The 16,515-nt window shown below is 37.4% G+C and overlaps 1 protein-coding gene across 1 annotated transcript in view; it reads left to right on the top strand.

Moving 5' to 3' along the window:
- LOC148355267 (adhesion G protein-coupled receptor D2) overlaps nt 1–16,515 on the top strand; it is a 169,150-nt gene that overhangs the window by 80,622 nt on the left and 72,013 nt on the right. Inside the window, exons 19-20 of the mRNA XM_088350211.1 lie at nt 2,903–2,956; nt 15,543–15,690. Of these exons, the coding sequence (XP_088206337.1) occupies nt 2,903–2,956; nt 15,543–15,690 (202 nt within the window). The remainder of the gene's footprint in view (nt 1–2,902; nt 2,957–15,542; nt 15,691–16,515) is intronic.

The raw sequence follows: 16,515 nt of genomic DNA, 5'->3' as shown, positions 1-16,515 counted from the left end.
AAAAAGGGTATACTATTAATAAAAGAAAACAGTTAATTTCTGGTAAATTGGATTTGATTTGTCTTTATTGTCATTGATAACAACATAGTGGACATTGTTTACGAGATTCAACACTAATAAGACGAAAATATTTTCAGAATAAATAGGCAAAAATGTTTACAAGGTAGTGCTTGGAGATAGGTCTAAGTTGTAACAGCTTTGTAAAAAAAGCGCAATACGCAATTTGCATATGCGCAAATTTATTAAATTATAAAAAGAAAACTGGTCTTTGATATGCTAAAAAAGTTTTTTTCTCCACGTTAAAAAAAAAAATCATAAAATGCTTTATAATTATGGCACATGCATCATCTGCAATGTATTCCAAAAGCTGGACTTTCCCCCATTTTAATCACTAATTACCTGAGAATAGCTCCCGATTATCCATTGCAATTAGCTTTTCCTTGGTGGTCACCTTGCATTAAAAACGCTTTGATGACCTTTTATTTCCATCAGCTCCAAGGATGTTGGTAGGTGTGCTTTCATATGTTAATTGTTCAACTTTACATGATTTCAAAACCTTGAATGCACGCTCCAGCCTCTTAAACACATAACCGACATGAAAACAATGCCCTTCCCTTCATTGTCAAGTGATTCATTAAGTGGTGTCATGTAATTGCCTCAACAGGAAATCGCTTTTGATAACGATGATATCTGCTGGGTTTTCCTCCTCCTCCCAGTTAAATAATGGATGATATTGTCTGTAGCTCTAACACTAGTTGCGCATCTTGTCTAGATTCGCTGGCTGGTTATGGGAATGTATTTCTCTTTTCAGTCCTCGCTGTCACATTGCTTTTTGTCGGTTATGTTGCTCTTCCACGCTCTACTGGTAATGAATATATATATATATATGTGAAAATGTACTTCAAGTGCTACTTATAAAGATGTTTCCTTTGAAATTTTTCATTTTTTTACTCGGAAAATAAAGTACATAGATATGGTAAAAATAACCCCCAACTGGACCAAGTTAGTTGCATGACAAATGATTTCCTTTTTAAGCTTTTCGATTCATATCAGCGGTATTGTGCGATCTTCTGCTGTTTTCATCGGCGGTATAAAAAGGCAATCTGTTCTGCAACGGCGGGTCCTTCTCAGCCGATAGCTCCATTTGTTGGTCTCGCCAGTCCGTGTTGACGGATGATGCCTCGTAGTCGTCTTCTTAGTTTGCCGGCTCCGCTTGTCACTTTCAAGTCCCATTAGCCACTGCGACACACCGGAGCAGAGGTCTTTAAAAGGCTTGTATAGAGCAGTGTTTCTCAACTGGTGAATCAAGACCCAGAAGTGGGTCGCGTACTCATTTTCAGTGGGTCGCTGGCCTTCACCTTGGCAAATTAATGTTAGGAAGCTATGAAAAATTAAAAAAACAAAATAACCAAGAGTCAATTACGTTCCTTAGCAGAAGATGGTGATAATGCCCTGCTAATGCTAGTTGACACGTGCCATTTCACACCACATAAGAATACTGGTAAAATGCGTTTGCACATGTTGAGCTTGGTTCAAATCCAGCTACCAGCTATCCTGTGCAGAGTTTGCATGTTCTCCCCCTGCTTGCGTGGGATTCCTCTGGCCGCTATGTTTTCCTCCTACAAAAACTTGCCATGTCCCTAGGTGTGAATGAGCCAGTGAGATGTCTGTCTCTGTGTGCCCTGCGACTGCCTGGCAACCAATTAAGGGTCTCCCCTGCCCACTGCCCAAAGATAGCTGGGATGGGCAACAACACCCCCGCGACCCTACGAGGATATGTGGTGCAGATAACGGATGGCTGGATGTTGATCTTAGTGAAACCCAGATACTGTAATCTTTTCATTAGGCTTAATTGGGGACCAGAACCCCCACGATATGCTCCCTCTATTATTAAAATGTGCTCCGCTGGCCCCCACTCGCAGTTATAGCAATGGATAATGAAATACTTGAAAGGTGATAATGGATCGCAGCCACAACCGTGTATAGGGGAGTGATGGAACAGAAGCGTACACCTTCAGACAAGTGTGCTCTGGCAATCCATGTTCACAGCAATTTATAATCTGGGATAATGGATCGTGGCTGCAGGAGGGCAGTTTACTTTTTGATGGACAGAACAACATAAAAGCCACCAAGCTCAACAAAAAAATTACATTAATTCAATGTTTTCAGTTAAAAATGAGTCTGTTGAGTCTGTTAAAAATGAACTGAAGTATTTGGATTTCATTGAAAAAGGTGAGTTGAGCATTGAACAGAAGATTGTTATTTGAAGCAATTTTGGTTTTGCTGTCTCTGATCTGTACTGTCTTACGTTCAGTACATTTGAGGGTGGAATGTTTGACCACAATTAAGACCATTTGAGAACCACTGTTGAAAGGGATGCCCTCCACTGACGATGCCTCGATACGCCCGTGAAAGGCTGTGTGACCGGGCCATTAAGGGTGTGGTAATCAAAGAACAGCAATATTGTTTGCCGATAGTGACAATAATGTTAATCGTGCGTAGTAGTTAAAATAAGGAACAACAGTGAGGTAGTAAAAACATACATTGATTTCAAAATATTTATAAGAATATAACACAAATTCAGATACAATGTTTGATAAATCAGATTAGATATGTTTTCTTTCTGTAAAAAACACCTTTATTTTTTTATTTTTTTATTTTCATTTTAAACTACTTATTTTTTATACTATTACACTTAATTCATGATTCTAACTGTCGTATTTTATCTCGTAAATGTTCTTGCACCATCAGGATGGCACATTTTCATTTTGTTCTGCGTTTCACTTTTTCAATGACAATAAATTCTATTCTATTCTATTCTATTCTATTCTATTCTATTCTATTCTATTCTATTCTATTCTATTCTATTCATATGCACTCTAAGCATCTCTTTTTCTTTTAGGTTCGGGCCACGGTCAACAGGATTAAGGAAAGGAGAAAGGCGCTTAATTTCTCGGTATGTCATTCTTTATCCTCAACATGAATGTTTTGCTATGCGTTTGTTTGCATGCGTATAAGAGGCCGTTTGAGAAGTAAATCATACATGCACAACAATACTATCATACAGACACAGTCATACCCCTGCACAAACTATGACATACTCTCTCATGCATACAACTACACTTTGTGACACATACTATTATACTCTCACACCTACTACTATGCTTTCACACAAATACTATTATACTCTCTATATGTTTGAAATAGTATCGTAGTGTTAGCATGAGAGCATATGTCTGAAATAGTATATTAGTGTGTGCATGAAAGCATAGTAGTATGTGTAAAACTGTACAGTAGTATATGTGTGAGAGAGTATACTCTCAAACACACACGGCTATACTTTCTCATACTTACGGCTATTCCCTCATACACACTCTAATATGCTTTCACACACATACTACGATACTCTCTATATGTCTCTAGTCTATGCTGTCACACAGAAGGTACTATACTCTCTCATTTATACAACTCCACACCCTCGCACATACTATTACTGTATATTGTCTTTCACAGGGGTTATATCCCATACAAGTGTGTGAGATATTGTGAGAACCACAGCACAACACACTTTATTACTCAGGAGCACCTTTATGTACATATACAACATGGAATATACATACATATGTTATTTTATCCTTTTTAAACTTTATATGGGGTTGTAAAAGGATAGTGGGATGTTTAGACGTGTTCTAAGGGATGGGCAGTGCTTCTATATGATGCAGCAGGGGTAAACCAGTGAAATCTGTCGGGCCCTGCTGTTGAACAGAAGAGTGTGTTGTGTCACCCAGACCAGAGTGACATGGCCACTTTCTTGTGTCACGTTTTGTCTGGAGGGACGAAAGCTTGACTAACTTGGGTGCCGAGGTGCTTAACTTGTTTCGGTGCTTGGGCATTTGGGTTGGCCATGGTCAAATGTTTTTTTTTGGGGTGTATTTTTTGCAACTTTTTCCCTTGTTCTTTTTAAATTTTCTTTGTTTTTGTGTATGTATTTGTCTTGCTGTCTGTTACCCCTCTCGAGGGATTTGACCAGGGTAGGTAGGTAGGTAGGTAGGTAGGTAGGTAGGTAGGTAGGTAGATAGATAAATAGAAACTCTATATACACTATACACTGGGGTTGCAAAGAAAATTAATTAGCACTTCATGTTAATGACTATAAATACAACCTTTGATCTTGAGTAGCCTGTGTATGTGTGTACTGTATGTACGGTAATGTGTTTGTGAGATTATAATAGTTTGTGTAAGAGATAATAATGGTATGTGTGAGTAAGTAGTGTGTGTATGAGAGTATAGTAGTATGAGTGAAAGTATAGTGTGAGTGAGAGTATAGTATTATGTTTAAGAATGTACATTTGTGCATCGGTATGAACGTGTCTGTAGGCGAGGGTCGTTGTGCATGTGAGTTTATGATGTTATATGTCAGATATTTACCTCTCAAACGGCCTTTCATACATGTGTGTGTGTGTGTGTATTCAATTTATGTGCTGCAAACTCAATTCCTCAATTTTCTTTTGGTGGTGGGAACAAAATCTACCCTGCAACAATGCTGCACAACTGACACTTCCATCCACTATGCTCTTACTCGTCGACAGAAGATGTTGGACGCCCTTATAGATCAAACATACACCCTCGGTAATAGCAACCCCCCTTACCCCCTTTTACACTGCCCATTGCGGCACCTTCATCCTGGCAATGTCAACCTCTGTGCTGGGTTACAAGTTTCTAATCCAGGACAAGCTGTCCCCTCACATTAAAGTGTCAGCCCGGTATTTATACCCCTTCGGTGGTGACCCCGGCACCCGTTCCTACCGCACGTGCTGGCCCGAGCTGAGCACTTTTCCGACAATTCCTCACTCTCAGGTTTGGGTAACGGAATACATATAATGGCGTTACGGAATAAGGATACAAAAAGTTTAATTGTATTCCGTTGCAGTTACAGAAAAAAGTAATTAGATTACAGGTATATTTAGTTAGAATAAGGATTGCTTTGCTGGAATACATTGTATTTCAAAGTGTATTTACATACACATAATGCGCCGTAACACAAATTTCACATATTTCAATCACTGACACTAACGAGAAAACGAGACCAGGATTACACACAAAGTGTGTGCAAAATGTAGTCATTCTTGACAACTTATCCAACACTGCATCTTTTTCAGACTATGTTGCAGATAAAAGCATTTTTCTTTTTGTCTGTATTTCATTTCTCCTTCAATGTAGCAAACATTTTGTCGTATTGGCTCACACATGCAATTTTGTGAGGCTGCTAACACATACTGGGCAGTGGTCAGCTGCGCGTTAGTGATCCATTCAGCGACATTTAGTAAATTTGATTGTCTTCTTTGGTATTTTGCAGTTAATTGTTCAAAATCCACTATTTCCACACTGTATTGCTATGTTGTGAGAATAATAAACTCAACCTAATAAATGAGAATGTTGTTAAGAGGTTTGGCATCCCCACTTCAAACAAGTAAGTAGTTTGTTGGATATTTAGAAGTAACCAATGGATGTGTTTGAAAAATATTGGGTTCTTAATGTCTTCATGAAGTAAACTAAAACAGAGTCTATTTTGTCTGCTATGTGAAAGAGAACATTTTATTTTTACTTAAGGCAGAGGTGGGTGGTAACGGTGTACATTTACTCCATTACATTTACTCGAGTACCGTAAATTCCGGACTATAGAGCGCACCTGATTATAAGCCGCACCCACCACATTTTAAGAGGAAAACCGATTTTGTCCATACACAAGCCGCACCTGAATATAAGCTGCATGCGCCCACATTAAAAAATGTAACACAAACACAAAATTAACCCAAACCCGACTTCAAGTCCCACGATTGAAACTAAATGTCCTTCATTAAGGTCCACAGTCCAAAAATCACAGCCGGTAAAATGAACGGAAAATGATACCGTACTTACAGTTTGATACAGACCTGCAGAGTCCGGGTCCCGTTGAAAGTAATCCAAGGAAAAAAGTGTATACTTCCAAAGGTAAGGGTGGGAACAATATATCAGATGAACACATTTACTCACGCAACTCGTTTTTTTTTAAACCAACTTTTTATCCCCCTCTTCACCTTTTTTTTGTTTGTCCCTCACCTTTTGCGGTCCCCACTAGACCCGTCACCCCACGTTTATTCCGCTCCTCCTTTTTCATTCACCCGTGCAAAACATATCAGAATAAGTGTCTAAAATAAATACAAATAAATAGATTACAAAAATATACAGTTGCAAATACATATTATACATGGGTTACACATATTTACAAAGAAAGACGGTACACCAAGAGAGTTTTCAAAGCTTTAAAAATAATAATATAACTTTCATCCCAAACGGTGCCTGTGACAGGGCAGTTAATGGTAGCAACACTCGAGCGCTGCTGGCGGCCGTTAGAAAAATTACATAAATTGGCTGAATCACTGAATAAGCCGCAGGGTTGAAAGTTAGGGAAAAAAGTAGCGGTAAGTTTTGGGAAATGTTGTACTTCTAGGAGTATATTTAAATCCCTACACTTTTCATTTTACTTGATGAAATCTTTGAAGAAAAAAACGGTACTTTTGCTCTGCTACCGTTAGGCATCTGCAACATTGAATTTGTTACTTCGTTACTTAATGAAACCCCTCCATGTAAGTACGCGTCTGTCTGACTCTGCTTAGGCGCTTTATTATGGTGGAGACCTCCGGCAGGCTCTATCACGTTTAACCAATCAAACGTAGTAGCCTCGTCACATGACCACATTCAACTTAAGTGGGGGAACTTTTATTTACGGATGAAACGGATTGAAAATGTCACTTAGCAATACTGACTTTAAAAACACAGAAGAGGAGGAGCACCCCTGGCATCACCCCAATAGTGCGTGGCCCTTAAAAAGGGTGCGAAACACCAGCTACATAATGCAATGTCTCATTTGTTCCAATTCATGGACTAGCTTGTTGTTCTGCTTACAGAGCCTGTGAATATAAGTATCGGGGTTTTAAATGTGCTACGTGGTGCTACAAGTGCTTATTTTTTTTATTTGATTTGAACCATTTCTTTATTTTATTGTTTATTAAAGCCCTTGAATTTACGTTGATTATTTTAATCTTCTTTTGAATTAAATGCTTTGTTTATTGGATGAACTTTGATAATTTGATTATCTGGTTGTTTTAAAAAAATCAATAAATAGGAATACATTGAGTAATTTTTTCTCCAAGTACTTTTTTACTTTTACTCAAGTAAGTATTTGGTTGAGTACTTTTGCCCTCATGTTGGTTCCAGATCAGGGGATGGTGTAATAATAATCTGAAAAATAGTCTGTGTAATAACCTGTGCAGCCCTTTGAGATTCTTTGTGATTAAGGGTTATCCAAATAAAAATGACTTGACTTGACTTCTACCTGAGTAATATTATTCTGAAGTAACAGTACTTTTACTTGAGTAAAATGTTTGGCTACTCTACCCACCTCTGTTTAAAGGTACATTGTGTAATATTTGACCACTAGGTGACACTGTATTGTCTAATGCGAACAAAAACAATGCCAAATGAGCACAGCAATTAGTAAGATGCCAGACATGCATTCCGGTGACTACTAGGAATGCATTACGCTATGTAAAATAAACACAAATATTTAAACCTGTGGATATTAGAAAAATTAACATTGGTATGGTAGTTTATGCCTTGTTTTGCTTATCATTCAAATAAATGTTTTTTTTAACTGAATGAAGGGTTTTCTCTACCATTAAGTGGCACTAGATATAACACACCCTTTGACAAGCTATAATGTGTGGTTAAAATGTGAATCATTTTTTTGTACAACAGGCAACTACCTGACATTGGTTTCCTCCAAAACGATGTCAACATTACATTTTTCGTTTATCTTGAACAAAAATGTAGTAATTTTATTCATATTATGTTCATTTTGTTTTTTATTAACATATTTGTCATTGGAGTAATCCAAAAGTAATCAAAAGTAATCAAGTTACATTACTGGAATATTAAAAACTGTATTTTTTGTGATTGCAACATCCTTTGCTGTCTGGTAATCCTGAAAGGGGGATGCCACATGTGCGGTCCCTTCTCAAGGTTTCTTCATTTTCCTCATGTTGAGGTTTTTGAGTTTTTCCTTGCCCTCATGTTGGTTCCAGATCGGGGGATAGTGTAATAATAGTCTCTGTAATAACCTGTGAAGCCCTTTGAGACTCTTTGTGATTAAGGGCTATACAAATAAAAATGACTTGACTGACTTGACTACAGTACTCAGATTACATCACTGATTTGATGCCATTTTTCAACAGGTAACTAGTAACTGCTTGGGATTGCCTTTTTAAAGTAACCCGAGCAACCCTGCTCACATTTCTCAAACCCCAACTCATGCACACAAATTGCGATTTGTCCCCTATTTGCGAAGGCGCTTCTGAGCTAGTGTGAGTGAAGGCTTTACGGCCGCTAATATTCGGTCTTCCCCCCTCCCGCCGCTGCGCCCTGACCCGAATGTACGCGCCCACCTTGCAGCCGTCGGGGTCATTGCAAAAGGGATGAAACCATTACAAAGTGTAGATTGATTTTGAAAATACCACGTGGCCCCCGACTTGCTTCTTTCGGGCCCCCCTCACTTAGCGATGAGAATTCTAGCTCTTTTTTGAGAACCGGCTCTTTCGGCTCAGCTCACTCAATACGTTTAAAGAGCTATTTGAGACAAAAACCTAAAACAAGAAAAACAAAAAACTGAAACGTCCGGATGTAAGAAAAATAAATTAAAATGCTTTTGTAAAATCAAATCAAAATGAAGGATTTATGCATAAAAGTTAATCATTACATTTTTTTATTCAAACAGTTTTAAAAAACATTATAGGGACTGTGAGTATTATTTGACCACTAGATGTCGCTGAATGCACTAGTGCAGGGGTCTCCAACCTTGTACTCACCTAGGCCCGCGGACCAGTTCTGAAAATAGCCCTACCAGTGCTGGGTCATTCTGATTTTCGGGTAAAAAAATCCTTTACTTAGTGTTTGACTGAGTCAATTCAACCCTACTTCTAAAAATCAACCTGGTATTAACACAGTTACAACATAGTTATGACATGATAAGTTGTTATTTTTTAAAAAAAGAATCCAAACCTCGGTGCTCTTTGTACTAATTAGTAACAAAAATCAGCTCTCAAACTGAAAAAAATGGAGACCCCTGTCCTAGTGCAATTGAAAACGAGTGCTAAAAAGCACAAATGATAATACATGCCTATACTTCTATTGTTTTTGCCTTTTCTTTTTGAGTTATTTGGGTACCTGTCCCAGCGAGATGACAGATTATGTAAACTCCCGCAAAAAAAAGTAAAATCAAAGCCACATATAAAATGAAAAAGGATTTATACATTAAAGTTACTCATAATATTTAATATGGAAACAAGAAAAAAAGAAAAGAAAAAAGCAAGAAAATGAGTAAAAGGAAAAAAAGCAAGAAAAAAGGTACTTTAAGAAAATAAATTGGGAAAAAAGACCATTCATAATGTAACATCGAGCACAAAACGAATTAATAATTAAAAAAAAAGTCTATTATCACTAAATTGTAATCACATGTATTTATTCTACAGTGAACATTTAACTCATTTAACCATTCATAATTTTAAAACTAACAACTTTTAGTTCAAGATTTTAGATTTCGATTTCATTCTCTGGTCCCTTTAGGAAAATTCACTTTACCGGCTGCATCCACGCATGAATTTTTCAAAATAGCAAAATGGCAAACATATATGACAGTGGGAAAATAAGGGTAGACTGACTGGATGGGTCTGCAGGGCCTCTTATTTAGAAGGGTGATGGCAGTGGGGATCAGGCTTTACCTGAAGCAAATCGAATTTCTGAAAAACACATGACACAACAAAATACAAATGCAAATTATGTATCTATGAAATACAAGAACAAACTTTACAATTTATTTATTTTTTTTAGAAAAAACACAGAAAACATAAATAATAACATTTGTAGAACCCCTCCCCATACAAAAAATAACCTTTCATATATTCAACAAATTTAAAGTGAACAACTCGGAATCCATGGAAAAAATACAGATTGGCCAATCACAAAAGAAAAAAAAAGCGTCTAAAAGGAAACCGTCCCTTGATTGGAGTGAAACCCGCCACTGTTGTTCACTTCCAAGGTCATAGAACAGTGTTTTTCAATTGGTGGGTCGTGGCACAAACGTGAGTTGCAAACCAGTTATCAGAGTGTCGGAGGCTTTTCTTAGGCAAAGAAGAAATGACGGAGGGTCAATTACACTCCTTAACAGTAGATGGCAACAATGCTCTGCCTGATCTGTTTTACCTCGTTCAGCCAATCACCAAATCAGAGGGACCACATAATTTTATTATGATTTTGTTGGTTAAATTTGCTTTTTTTTTGCCTATACTAATGTTTCCCAAGAAAGTGAAGGACAAGAGAAGAAAAAGTGGAAAACAGTGACAACAACGATCAATTTGAATGAAGATTCTATTGAGAAATACAAAAATGGTGTACGAGTGTCTGCCATTGAAGTTCAGCAAATTGATTATAACTGTTATGATTTTTTTTAGCTTTTTACCAGTAAAATATTTTCATTAGCTACCTAATTAAATAATTGTCAATGTTTAGGCCCATACTTTTTAAATATTTTTAATTTATTTCGTATGAGGCTATTTTCAAGCAGTTTTAGGGGGTCACTTATATCCCATGGAGCTTTATATGTGAGTACCGTAAATTCCGGACGATGAGCCGCTACTTTTTTCCATAACTTTCAACCCTGTGGCTTATTCAGTGATGCGGCCAATTCATGTAATTTTTCTAAAGGCCGCTAGCGGCGCTCGATTGTTGCTACCATTAACTGCTCCGTCAAAGCCATATTATTATTATTAAAGCTTTGAAAACTCTCTCGGTGTACCGTCCTTCTTTGTAAATATGTTTAACCCATGTATAATATGTATTTGTAACTGTATATTTTTGTAAAGTATTTATTTGTATTTATTTTAGACACTTATTCTGATATGTTTTGCACGGATGAACGAAAAATGAGGGGCGGAACAAACGTGGGGTGCCGAGTTTAAGTGGGGACCGCTAAAGGTGAGGGACAGACAAGGAAAGAAGAGGGGGTAAAGAGTTGGTGAAAGAAAAAGGAGTTGCGTGAGTAAATGTGTTCATCTGATATATTTTTCCCACCCTTACCTTTGGAAATATACACTTTCTTCCTTGGATTACTTTCAACGGGACCTGGACTCTGCAGGTCTGCATCAAACCTTAAGTATCGGTATCATTTTCCGTTCCTTTTGTCGGCTGAGATTTTTGGACTTTGGACTTTAATGTAGGACATTTAGTTTCAATCGTGGGACTTGAAGTCGGGTTTGGGTTAATTTTGTGTTTGTGTTACATGTTTAAATGTGGGCGCATGTATGTACAAAATCGGTTTTCCTCTTAAAATGTGGTGGGTGCGGCTTATAATCAGGTGCGCTCTATAGTCCGTAATTTACGGTATATACGATTCTAAATGTTGTTTTGGTTTTGCTGTTTTCTGAAACAAAGGTGAATGTGTTCGCTATGTGTGCTTTAATTGCCAAATCCTTTCATTAAATTTATTAGAGAAGTGGATTTTTTTTCCTTTTGTGGTCGCAGCTTGTCCATTAGGGTGGAATGTTGGGTCCTTAAGTCAAACCAGTTTGTTAACCAATGTCATAGAGCCATGCTGTTCGCAAACGACACATCACCACAGTCGACGACTTCAGGGGTTGATGCCGTGAGAATACGAAGAAATTAAATAAATAAATAGATCAGATGAGTTTGCTTGCTGGCTCGGGGTGTGGGAGGGGGAGATCTAATGGGAGCGCTTGATATATTGCCCTTTGGCGTTATCAGTGAGATCCCCCCTCTCGCCATCTACTGTCATTTTTACTGCTTGCTCTTGAGGTTGTGGTTTTCCAATCTAGTCGGGTTCCGCTACCAGAATGCATTTTTTAGCCGTCGCGGCCACCTGACGGTTTTTAGCTAATGCTGTTTTGTGCCATAAATCCTGTTTGAAATACCGTATCCACCTGTCCTTTGGTTGCATGGGAGACATTTGGCTCTAGATGACCGCGCATGCCCTCATATATCCCCTTGTTGTAAAACACTGGATTGGGTATTGTGCCTCACACGATATGGGATGAAAGAAGCTTTGGTAGTATTACTTTGTAGATGGGGTCATTTGAAGATGAACGGGACCAGATGGTGGCACGTCTCGTATAAAATGATGCGGTCAACGTATTAGGTTAATGTGGAAGTTTACATCAAATTTATTTCAGAGGTTTGAAAAAAAAGATTGTATAATTCTGATGGTTGAGGAGTCACTCACATTTATTTTTGTTTTGGATAAGTGTGAAGCAAAAACGCTATATAAATGCAGACCATTTACCATTTTCAGACACATGAAACACTCATCATCATATAACAATCTAGACTATTATTTAAATCCCGACCAAAAGGCTCCAAAACGGCTGAAACTAATTTTTGTACTTTACTTATTTATTATTTATTTATATTTTACAAACAATTTATTTACCATCAAGTAAGGGGGAAGCCCCTTCTCAAGGTTTCTTATTTTCTTCGTGCTTAGGCTTTGAGTTTTTCCTTGCCCGCATGTCAGTTCAAGATCAGGGGATGGTGTTGTTGTTGTTGTTGTTGTTTTTGAGCACTGCATCGTCGTCTCTCGCGTTCCCTCTACTGGCCCTCACCTTCTTCGACTCCTTTAGGGACTTCCCGGGGTGTCGGAGCCTGGGCACCTCGGCGTAGCGAAAACGACGATTTACAGTGTAGCTTGGACCTCTTCGTACCCCTTTCGGGGCTCCCCCGGCACCACGTGGAGGTGGATCCAAAAGCCGGGAGGGGATGGTGTCATTGTAACCTGGCCAGTCCTTTAAGACCCTTTTTGATTAAGGGCTATAACAATAAATGTGACTTGACTTGAATCAAGTACAGTAATAATAAGCATGGGCGGGTGGTTGGGTTGTATAGCCATTCAGATTGCAGAACACAATGCACGATGCAAATCGATGGAGTGGGGAAACTGAGAAGTTTACTGCGGAGGATTACTGTACTTTATTTGATTATGTTCCTTATGAATGCATATTTTTTCAAATTATTTTTTCAACTCCAGGGTTGCAAGTAGTTAGGAAAAAATGATAAAACAGTGTAATAACAGTTTACAGCAAAATAAAAAAAAGTTTCATGAAAGAAACAATGTTATTTGCCAACAGACAAAACATATTTCAAATATTATTTTTCCTTTTTCCTTAAAGCTTTTACATGGTTTTTGGTTTTTACACGGTATGAATTCAGAAAAGAGTAAAAAAAAATGTGAGAGGGAAATTTGAAAAAAGTGCTAGTGTGGCACATGGAACCAATATGATTGATTAACTAACTACATAGGAATATATTACATTGGTAAGACTGATAATGTCACTAAAAAGTGGTATCGATCGAACACCACTAGTAAAAATAAATTTATTCAATGCTGTCAAAAATGTTTGAAAAAGTTATTGTCAAATAGTGTGAAACAATATTGAGAATTGTATTAAAAACATTTCTGCCAATACATACTGATAGCTACCACATTTTTATGTTCCAAATCACTCTGCAGACAACATTTTCTATTGGAGTTTTGCTCGGGAAGTAGCATCTCTTATTTATTTCACTGACAGGTTTACAAATTAATTTTCTAACCCTGCCATATTAAACACAAATCACTTACGTTATGCACTTTATTTAAGGTGGGGTGCACCATTGGAGGTGACTTAAATGGTGGAAAGTAGAATATTTTCTTTTTAAAGTATGTGTTAACAATGCCTAACTAAATTCAAAGAGCCTTTATCAAAAATTCTCCACTGCACATATCTACTATTATTCTAATTTTAGCACTGTCCTGGAACTCAGAACACAATAGGCAGCATGAAAGGGGGGCAGCGGAGGAGGGGTGGAGAGTGATTTCATGCTATTTTCCAGGCATTTTTGTTAGTGTAGCCTGAAAATGGTAAAGGTAACAAAAGGTCTGTTTCAAATACAGTTCAAACGTCAACGCACCCCCAGAAAACACAAAAAACAAGTTTATTTGTACTTGAGGAATTAGCTGACTGAGATTCATGACTTTAGGCTAGAAGATGGCAGCAGAGAGTAGCAAAATTATAAGGTGTGCACACCACAAGGTCGCAGTGCTCATGGAATAGGAGAAAAATAGATTTTGCTGATGAAAAGTGTGAAATCCGCAAATGACTTTTGATGGAACGGGAAGATCATTATGGTGCAGAAAAAATAGCTTATGACTCATAGGGCAACGAGGTTTGTTTCCTGAGGGCAGTGATGAAATGCAGGGAGCTATTTGAAGCTGCTGGTGTCTGTGGAATCTAAAGAACCTGTTGAAGCAAGATCGCACTAAAGGCTTAACCACATTTGCTGTCTGCTTAAGAATACAGAAAGCAATCTTTGAAGTATTTTTTTATGACATTTCAGTATGTTATGCTTATGTCTTGTATCCACTTTTGGACTCATTGAAAGTCAGTTGTATTTATAAAAATAATATAGCTGTAAAAATATATGTAAAACATTTCTATGACAGTCTTCCTCAACTGTGGATTAGGGCTAACCCTAACCCTTCAGCATGCTATGCTTATGTTCTGCATCCACTTTTGAACTCAGTGGAAGTCGATTAGTTTGTTTTATAAAAATTATATAGCTGTAAAAAATATATGTAAAAAAAAATTGTGTTTCTTAACTCTTGGGTTGGGACACAAAATGGGGTCTCAGGCCTATTTGCAGTGGGTTGCGGGCCTTTAACACTAAGAGGAAGAAAAACCAATTCAATTACAAAGTAGCATTAATGTCCTACTTGATCTTTTCTTCGTTTTCATTTAAATAGCCCCATCCCAATTTCTTTTGAGAGGGACCACATCTGATTTTATTGTGATTTTGTTACTTTTATTCCTTTTTCTGTTCATCATAATGGTCCCCAAGAAAGTTAGTGATAAGGAGAAGAAACAGTGGAAACACGTGACAACAACAATCGAGTAAAAGGAGGAAATGATTACGAAATATGAAAATATTGTACACGTGGCTGCCATACAAGCACTGCTTAAAGGTACTGTAAATGGTTTAAAATGTTATATTTCGAGATTTTCTGCCACCATTTCGTTGTTCATGATCTTCAAAATTCAATAATCTCCCTTGTGGATTTACAGGATTTTTTTCATATTTTGGGTACAAACTTCACTATGTGGCTATCTAAGAGCAGTTTTAGGGGGTTGCTTATATGTGATATAGGCTTATATTTGAGTATATATGGTACTTGAAGTTGTTTTAATTTTGTTGGTCATTTTGTTTTTCGATATTGTGATATATTTTACTATCTCTGCTTTAGACTGCACAATTATTTAATTGGTTGCATTCGACAAGTGATTTTTTTTTTTTTTGGTTTGTGTCGCAACTTGTAATTAGAGTGGAACGGTTGGTCCTCAAGTCAGACTAGTATAACCACTTGTCTTGAAGAGCAAAAACAAGATTGGCCCTTTTTATTACAGAACTGTGCCAGCTCCCGTCCATCGAGTTCCGTTACGAGTTCTCGCACGGTCAGTTCACCACTTGGAGCAACGGTGAGCAACGAAGAGACAAGCACTATCCACATTGGCTCCGCTCAAGGTCAGCCGAATGAGGAAGATACTACCACAAGTAAGTTAGAGCAATGACATCACTGGATTGCAAAAAAATGCATTTCTTTGCTATTGCAGTCATCATTTTGGGGTAGTTTTACTGAGCCGTCATGCTTTTCAATGAGAGCATAAAAAAAAAACTACATTCTTAAGGATTGCCCTTTGTCTTTAGAGTGTGTCAAATATTTAGATGAATTTAAATTGATTAAAAGATGAGTAATAATTAATCCAATCAATAAATTATTACACTGGCACACAATAACAAGTTATTGAAACTGTAGTGTCATCGATATGACCCCAAGTTATACCACCAAAGAAGGACTGGGACCACAGGGGATATGCTATTGAGGCTTTGATTTCGTTATTTGGATTAAGAAAAACTGCAACAATACAATACAATGAATTGAGAATATGTTAGCGTAAATAAAGTGCATTAACTTTGCTTTTATCTGAACTAATACAAAATCCAGTTGTTTAAACATCAATTTAATGCCTGTAATAACTTACGGTATCGCCTTGTTAATCCTTTATTGTGGATGGAGACGGATCTGCAACGGTCAAGCCAGCCACAGTGTAAGTCTTTAGTTTACTACAAAAACCCTTGAAACCTGTTTGGAGTAGAAAACTAGGAAGTAAAATGATTTAGCTATATTTTTAACTAAAATCTCAGATAAAAATTCCATATTTATGTAAAACACGTCATAATACATAACATCAGTTTTTAGCCTTGTACCATAGTTTGAACTAATAAAACCATTTAGTTAAAGAACAAAATGCCTTAGGTGCAACGCAGAAATCAATATTTACAGTGACCAATGCAATCCAAGTAGTGCGTATATACCAT

The sequence above is a fragment of the Urocampus carinirostris genome, chromosome 12 (genome assembly GCF_059441175.1).
Source record: "Urocampus carinirostris isolate Australia breed hairy pipefish chromosome 12, RoL_Ucar_1.0, whole genome shotgun sequence".
NCBI lineage: Eukaryota > Metazoa > Chordata > Actinopteri > Syngnathiformes > Syngnathidae > Urocampus > Urocampus carinirostris.
This window is presented reverse-complemented; position numbering and strand designations above follow the sequence as displayed.